The following is a 9,114-nucleotide window of genomic DNA, read 5'->3' on the forward strand; positions in this document are numbered from 1 at the left end:
AGATAGCATATTGAAAAGCAGAGACATTACTTTGCCAACAAAGGTCCGTCTAGTCTAGGCTATGGTTTTTCCTGTGGTCCTGTATGGATGTGAGAGTTGGACTGTGAAGAAGGCTGAGTGCCGAAGAACTGATGCTTTTGAACTGTGGTGTTGGAGAAGACTCTTGAGAGTCCCTTGGACTGCAAGGAGATCCAACCAGTCCATTCTGAAGGAGATCAGCCCTGGGATTCCTTTAGAAGGAATGATGCTAAAGCTGAAACTCCAGTACTTTGGCCACCTCATGCGAAGAGTTGACTCATTGGAAAAGACTCTGATGCTGGGATGGATTGGGGGCAGGAGGAGAAGGGGATGACAGAGGATGAGATGGCTGGATGGCATCACTGACTCGATGGACGTGAGTCTGAGTGAACTCTGGGAGTTAGTGATGGACAGGGAGGCCTGGCGTGCTGCGATTCATGGGGTTGCAAAGAGTCGGACACGACTGAGCGACTGATCTGATCTGATCTGATTCAAATAATAACATTTAAAAATGTAATATTAAAAAAAAACTTCTAAGTTGTCTTATAGGGTACGCATATCATAATAAAGAGCTAGGAAAAAGTAACAGGATAAAGCTAATGGAAGAAAGATTCAAGAAAGACACTGTGAACAATGTGATATATTAAAACACTGAAAAGAGAACTAAAAGTGAGCCAATAGACTTGACAATTTGAACAATTCTAGTACAGTAATGGAGGAGGCCAGAATATAATCTCATCAGTCAATGGAAGTAAGGAGGTAGAATATGTGAGTCTCAGCTATTATTACAGGAATTCTGGAAATGAAACATTTAATGGCAGGATGCAGTGAAGTTTTGGGGGGATATAGGACATTCAAATATCTGTAACAGAGAAAAAGATCAGTGGAGATGATTAAGGTTTCAAGACAGGATGGGATCAGAGAATAAGTGAAAGGATTAGCCATGGAAAAGAGAAATGTCATTTCTAGTCAAAGAAAGCTGAGTCAATAGGATGGATGGAAAACTTTATTCTGCTACAATTTCAGTGTTTTAAAAGGGCCGTTGAAAAGTTAACAGCAAGTAATCTGCCCCTATTTATGAAGAAATCCTGCCTTTTCCATTATATGGTAAGATAGTAACATTTCCCACTATTTTTGGAGGGATAAAACAAATTATATCTCCTTTTCCACTTTTATTGGCTGCTACGCGTTATCAAATGGAAATAGCTATTATCAATCCAAAGATCTTTGACTTTTTAATTAAAACTAAATAATACACTTGGGACTTCCCTGGCACTCCAGTGGTTAAGACTCCCTGCTTCCACTGCAGAGGCATGGGCTTGATCCCTGGTCAAAGAACTAAGATCCTGTATGCCATGGATGCACAGCCAAAAAAAAATTTTTTTAATAAACAATACACTTAACTTTTTTACTCCTTATTACAAAATAATACACATTTCATTTTATAGAAGTAACATCATATCTGTTTGTCAATTTAGTCTAGAACAAGAGCATAATACAATTTTAAGAAAAAATATAATTATTGAACACCTAGTATTTGGTAAACAAGGTTATCACAGAAATAAGAACCCCATATATCATTCTTTTGAAAGTCTGTCATCTAATCAGAAAAATGAAACACATGAAGTAACAGATTCTCAGACAACATATTTTCAAGTTCAAATAAGAATACAGTTGAGGAGGAACACGTGCCGATGAAATTATCCAAAACCAAGGCCAAGTTACTGAACCAACACTTAGTTTTCCACTCAATGCAAAGGTTTGCAGTGGTCACTGAGGTATGATGTAAATCAATCTGTGGTCAGTCAAACCATCATTTCATGTCCAGTAATTCCCAGGCATGGATTTCTGGCATGGATATATAATTTACTGTATCTACTACTTAAGGGAAAAGTTATTTTGGTATTTAAATTTGAAGCAAATTCTCTTAAGAATTCCAGTAAAGTAATATCTTTACCTGTAATTTGCAGGTAAATGTGAAGTATCTATACACCACCTCAGTTCACTTTTGACACTTTTATATACCTAAACAATATTATTGCTGATTTTAGAATGAAGCAGAAAATTCTAGAAGCTACCTATAATGTTTGCAAAAGTATGAAAGCAGCTTTAGGGGCCAAGTTCAGAGAAACTTAGACCTCTCAAGCAAACGTATTACAAAGATGTTAGAAAAATGAAGAATCATAAAGAAACATGCTTATAAAAAAGGAACATGAGAAATAGTCAAAACTAACAAATGGTCTATGCAAGGATGTGATACAGAACCATAAAATGATTTCAACATCCTAAAAGGAAAAAGTTTATTAGTCATCAAGCACAACGGGCCTAACACAGAATTCTTGTACAAGTGCCTAAGAAACATTGAAAATTTCATGAAATCTCAAACACAACTATTTCCCACACAAAATATTAGACTACTATGAATCAAGGAAGACAAAATCATTGATAGTGATATGGAAATACGGGAAAGCTGATCACTAAAAGGGTTCTAAAGGTGGGTTAGAAAAATACTCCCAAAATGTCGACATAAAATAATATATTACATGAAAGTCTCACATAGTCATCTTTTTTGTGACTGGAAGATTGGAAAGACAATCACTGTAGAATTCAAAAAAGGCAGAAATTTCTTCTTCAGCTGAAAGCAGACAGAATATCCTAAGATAGAAATCTATCTGGAGGCCATTTGCCTCAACTGTACAGAACAAAATAAATGATAATATTAAAAATAACTGAAAATTAATGTACTTTTAATAAGCATGTGAAAGAAATTGTATATATCAAATTTAAAGGAAAAAGAGGTACTACTTATTCATCCATGTAATATAATTACTAGAAGGAATTTACCAATGTTAAGATTGTCCACACAGACATTCTATGGGTTTTCTGGATCTTGCCAGTAGTATGCAATGTTTACTTTTTCATGCGTTACTTTTAAAGTCTACATTGTAAACCCAGAAATACCATATTATGAGTCTCTCTTTTTTTAACCAAAAGGCAACTTTGATTATCTTGCATATCTCAAAAGTTTAAATCAAAGCAGAGAAAATTCTTATTCCTAGGAGAAAATTAAATTAAGATAATAGAACATATTCTCACAAGTTCTTTAGTGTTGGTATACAACAACCAGCAGTAAGGGAAGCTTCTTATCATAAGGTCATCTATGAGGAGAATTTCTTGGGAGTGATTTCTTTCTGTTTGGATAACTAGTCAAAGGTTTGTAATTAACACACAAAGAAATACTTAGTCGATATACTAACCTGGCCCAGTCCAGGCATACCTCCTCCAAGTCTAAGAAGTCTGTCCATATTTCTAGAAAACAGAAACAAAGAAAAACGATCCTAAGCACAAAAGTGTTTACTCAATTGCTATCTATGTAATTCACCTTCAGTCACTCAGTATGTCAAAAATATTGGTGGTAATTACAACACAACATCAGACTTCCTGTTAATTAACACCACATATTAATTCAAGAAGCTGTCTTCCATGCTAATTAACAGACCTTATTTTACTGCTTTGGTTTTGGGTTATCCCCAGTTTTAAAGACAAGCAATCTTAGCATACTTTCAAAACTTTGCTATCATTAAGTTAATTATATTTTCTTATTGTTATCTAATAAAGTACCTGAATGAAGAAAAAGTGCCTGAAATGCTTATCATATGTATGATTGAATTTCCTTCAATTTGTCCAGAGTGTACAAATAAAAATCCTCACTTTTAAATTAAATTTTAACATCCTCATTAGTAAGTTCTGTGCTAATTAACTTACAGCTTGTCAGTTATCATCAAAACTACATGTGAAAGACATTGTGAGCAGATTATGGATCTCTGAATTAGCATCAAAGGCTTTAAAACGTACTCATTATACTAAACAAAATATTATAAAGTAAACATTAGGTGCATTAGGATAGTGTTCTAGAATCCACACAGATAGTTTGCATTACTTCAGATACTGTGAAGATATACACCATTTTCACTAAGGAAATTCGGCTGCTGGTCTCAATTTTAGAGTAAATCAATACAAAGAAGATTAACTTCGAAGTGTCGATCTGATTCTTTTTCATCTCTGGAGTAACTACAGAAGATACTCTTATAAGCTCAAAAATTTCACAGAAGAAATCAAAGGAAAAAATAGCAAGGGTACTAATATGGCCACAAATACACAAAAAGGAGTAATCAAATTATAAAAATTAATGTTAGTACAACTAAATAAACATAATAATGAAGCAATGTTTTCTACTTGGAAACTGCTACTATGCCTTAAAATTCCTCTTCTTCCTACATGTGTGCTTTAGAAAATGGCATTACTACAAATTATATTTGACACTAAACAAACACTAACAGATTAATTTTGTCACTTGTCCAAGTTGTTTTACTAGTTAGAACAGCTTTACTAACTCTACTAACTTATAATCATTACACTGTTGCCTAATCATGTTTGTTGAATATTGCTAACAATTTAATCCTGTGAATATTTAACATTGTTAATACTGCAAACTTCATTCAAATCCTAATTTAGAAAACTGCCCAAATGATACAACCATGGAATCTGTACAAAGTGAACATACCACCATAACCACCACCTAGATGAAGAAAGAGACCCTTACCAGCACTTAAGAATCTTTTATACTCCCTTCCTAGTCTCCAACACCCTACAAAGGTAGAATTCCAAGGTCTAACAGCATAGCTTCTCAGGGTTTTTGAATTTTATATAAACAAAATAATATGTTTTGGGTCTGGCATCCTTCACGCCACAAGTTTGAGAGACTGATAATAGATAAACTCTCTTTAAAAAACGAAAAGGCACATAAGAAAACTTGATAGTCTACACAAAATTTCCACTTCACAATATTAATTAACCCTCCTAACAGCAACATTTACAAATAAATTCTCCATTAAATTCTCATTAAAATTCCATAACTCAAATATGGCATTCAATACACAGTACTTTTTAAAGGCTGTTGACTGAAAACAAAACAAAATAAAGTCCTGTGTATTTAAAATATAAAAGACATTTATTCCTCTACAAGATATTATTCCAAGAAAAAAAAATTCTTTTGGATCAGTGCAAGCTTACTAACATAAAGAACAAATGGGGGAAAAAATTTTAGACATTTTATATATTCCAAGCCAAGTAAATTCCCAGCTGTGTTCAGTTTATCTATTCCCCCTGTGTTGTTTCTGATGACTTTACACAGACTCCAGATGCTGTGAATATACATGAGCTATGTGGGGAGCAGAGGGAAAGAAAATCTGGCAGGTCAAACTTGTGTTTTTAGCAAAATGAGATGTCTCAGCAAACAGAAAAAAATATTTAGCAAACTAAAACATTTAAGATAAGATAATAAGGTTCAATAAAAAACCAACATTTGGAAATGAAATATATTGATGTGTTCTAAATTACACTACTTTTAAGAAGTTTATAGAAAGCAGAGAAGAACAAAAGTGCAACTTGTGACTTTCAAGAACTCTTAAATCTGAGCTTTTGATCTGTGTTAAAAGTAACACATTTTCATAATATTGTTATAACAATATCCTGAAAGAATAAATAAAAGTAAAATACATTCTTAATTCTTACCTGGTCAGTAGCTACAGCTCTTGTGGTGTTAAGCTTCAATTTGCTGAGTTTGAAAAATTTCTTAATTCAAGAATTCTCTTGTTAATACTGGCAGGTATAATTTTTCCCAAGGCTTTGTTTTTCCCCCTCTCTCTCTCCTAAAAAAAAAAAATTAATTAAATAAGATACAATTATTTTGAGAACTAAGGAGGGAAATATATCAAGCAAAATTTCTAAAAACAAAATAGAAATCAAAATTGATTTTTTAAATTATCATTTCCTGAGAGTACAGAATGAAATACCACCCAAGGGAGTTATAGAGCATAGTGATTACCCCTGTATCCAAATTTTGTTCCTAAAGTTTTTTTTGAGCTGTTCTAATTATATGTAAAGATTGCTATCTCATGACTTTCAGTCTTTCTAGAGGAGTTTTAAAGAACAAAGAAGATTTATTCATTTTTAAATAGAACAAAATTACGATAGAGGTTCATTGCACATTAGAAATCTGTAATATATTATGGAATCTTAGTGGTTAATTTCCCTATATCTTTAAAGTTTGTTATTTCATTATCCTAGGAATTACTCTGATATGTCCTAATCAATTATTCTCAACTAGGCCAAAGAAGACTAAACTAAAGAGAAAATGCAAGATTACCCCAAATAATGCAATAGTGAAGTAATCACCCTAAATAATGCAACAGGGAAATACATTATAGCCACTGCATCATCTTTCAGTTCTTATGGTGCTGCCCAAAGCCCTGCTTCATCTTTTAAAAAGATACAAAACACTAGAGATACCATCTTTGTAGTCTTTTTTGTCAGCTTTCATTGAACAAGTACTTCAGAATCCCTCATATTCCTCCCCTAATAGCAAAGAGAGAACTGACAGAGAAAAAGTTTCACAATTATTAGAGAATCAGGAGGTGAACATTTAAAAACAAAAAGTAACAGCACTCTAATGATGACAATAAAGTTGACATAAGCCAAGGTTTCTCTGGCACTACTGACATTCAGAACCAAGTAATTTTTCTGTTGGAGAGGGCTGTCGTGTGCATTACAGGACGTTTAGCAGCATCCCTGGCCTCTACCCACTAGATCCTATAGCAAGTACAGCTGGGAAAATCACCACCATCTCCAAAAAAGGGAACCTTCCCACCCTGTTGGTGAGGATGTAAACCGGTGCAGCTATTATGAAAAACAACATGGAGGTTTCTTTAAAAACTAAAAACAGAACTACCATATGATCCAGCAATCCCACTCCTGGGCATATATCTGGAAAAGATGACAATTAGAAAAGATACATGTATCCCAATGTTTATAGCTGCACTATTTACAAAAGTCAAGATGTGGTGGCAAACCAAGTGCCCATCAACAGATGACTGGTTCAAGAATATTTCACACACACACACACACACTCAGGAATATTACTCAGCCATAAAAATAGAGGAGAAGGCAATGGCACCCCACTCCAGTACTCTTGCCTGGAAAATCCCATGGACGGAGGAGCCTGGTGGGCTGCAGTCCATGGGGTCACTAAGAGTTGGACGTGACTGAGCAACTTCACTTTGACTTTTCACTTTCATGCATTGGAGAAGGAAATGGCACCCACTCCAGTGTTCTTGCCTGGAGAATCCCAGGGATGGGGGGGCCCAGTGGGCTGCCGTCTATGGGGTTGCACAGGGTCGGACATGACTGAAGCGACTTAGCATAGCATACATATATAACTTTGAATCACTTTGCTATACACCTGAAACTAACACAATACTGCAAATCAAATATACTTAAAAAAAAAAAAATGTCCCCAGACATTGCCAAATGTCCCCTGGAAGAGTAAAATCATTCAGGTAAAATCACCCTGATACAAACAACATCTCAAACCACTGACAATATCCTATATAATTTTCTAAAACTTAAAGTCCAATGAGTGTTGGAAACACTTGGAGTTCTTCAAAAAGTTCAACACAGAATTACCACAGGACCCAGAAATTCTACTCCAAGGTACACATCCAAAAGAACTGAAAACAGGTATTCAAAACAAGTACATGTACATGCATGTTTATACCATCACTATTCACAACAGCCAAAAGGTGGAAACAGCCCAAATGTTCATAAAAGGAGGAAAAGATAAACAAATTCTAAATATACATACAGAGGAACATATGGAATATTATTCAACTATAAAAAGGTATTAGATATTGATAAATGTTACGGAGTGGATGAATCTCAAAACATGCTCTTTGAAAGAAGTCATGTGCAAAAGGTCATATATTGAATGATTCCATTTATATGAAATATCCAAAATATATAAATCCATAGAGACAAAATGAAGACTGGTATTGCCAGGGGCTAGGGAAAGGAATAAAATGGAGAAACTAGTGGATAGGGGATTTTACTTCAGAAGAATGGAAATGTTTCAGAACTATTAATATATAGAGAGAGTAGTTGTACAATATTATGAATCTACTAAATGATTGGAAAAGGTCAGTTTTCATTCCAATCCCAAAGAAAGGCAATGCCAAAGAATGCTCAAACTACTGCACAATTGCACTCATCTCACATGCTAGTAAAGTAATGCTCATAATTCTCCAAGCCAGGCTTCAGCAATATGTGAACTGTGAACTTCCAGATGTTCAAACTACTTTTAGAAAAGGCAGAGGAACCAGAGACCAAATTGCCAACATCCGCTGGATCATGGAAAAAGCAAGACAGTTCCAGAAAAACATCTATATCTGCTTTATTGACTATGCCAAAGCCTTTGACTGTGTGGATCACAACAAAATGTGGAAAATTCTGAAAGACATGGGAATACCAGACCACCTGACCTGCCTCTTGAAAAATTTATATGCAGGTCAGGAAGCAACAGTTAGAATTGGACATGGAACAACAGACTGGTTCCAAATCAATAAAGGCATACATCAAAGCTGTATACTGTCACTCTGCTTATTTAACTTATATGCAGAGTACATCATGCGAAATGCTGGGCTGGAAGAAGCACAAGCTGGAATCAAGATTGCTGGGAGAAATATCAATAACCTCAGATACACAGATGACACCACCCTTATGGCAGAAAGCGAAGAAGAACTAAAGAGCCTCTTGATGAAAGCGAAAGAAGAGAGTGAAAAAGTTGGCTTAAAGCTCAACATTCAGAAAACTAAGATCATGGCATCTGGTCCCAACACTTCAGGGCAAACAGATGAGGAAACAGTGGAAACAGTGGCTGACTTTATTTTGGGGGGCTCCAAAATCACTGCAGGTGGTGACTGCAGCCATGAAATTAAAAGACGCTTACTCTTTGGAAGGAAAGTTATGACAAACCTAGACAGCACATTAAAAAGCAGAGACATTACTTTGTCAATAAAGGTCCATCTAGTCAAGGCTATGGTTTTTCCAGTAGTCATGTATGGATGTGAGAGTTGGACTAAAAAGAAAGCTGAGCGCAGAATTGATGCTTTTGACCTGTGGTGTTGGAGAAGACTCTCGAGAGTCCCTTGGACTGCAAGGAGATCCAACCAGTCCATCCTAAAGGAGATCAGTCCTGGAGAT

The 9,114-nt window shown here is 35.1% G+C and overlaps 1 protein-coding gene across 2 annotated transcripts in view; it reads right to left on the reverse strand.

Annotated features, from left to right (window-relative positions):
• Positions 1-9,114, reverse strand: part of PSMD14 (proteasome (prosome, macropain) 26S subunit, non-ATPase, 14) — a 110,868-nt gene that overhangs the window by 95,797 nt on the left and 5,957 nt on the right. Inside the window, exons 2-3 of one of the 2 annotated variants that reach the window (XM_010858969.1) lie at positions 5,593-5,729; positions 3,276-3,327 (exon numbers count right to left, since the gene is read on the reverse strand). In XM_010858969.1, the coding sequence (XP_010857271.1) occupies positions 3,276-3,323 (48 nt within the window). In that variant the 5' untranslated portion in view covers positions 3,324-3,327; positions 5,593-5,729. Of the gene's footprint in view, positions 1-3,275; positions 3,328-5,592; positions 5,730-9,114 lie in introns of those variants that run through there. The other variant, XM_010858970.1, reaches the window with a different exon arrangement.

The sequence above is a fragment of the Bison bison genome, unplaced genomic scaffold (genome assembly GCF_000754665.1).
Source record: "Bison bison bison isolate TAMUID 2011002044 unplaced genomic scaffold, Bison_UMD1.0 scf7180017864452, whole genome shotgun sequence".
NCBI lineage: Eukaryota > Metazoa > Chordata > Mammalia > Artiodactyla > Bovidae > Bison > Bison bison.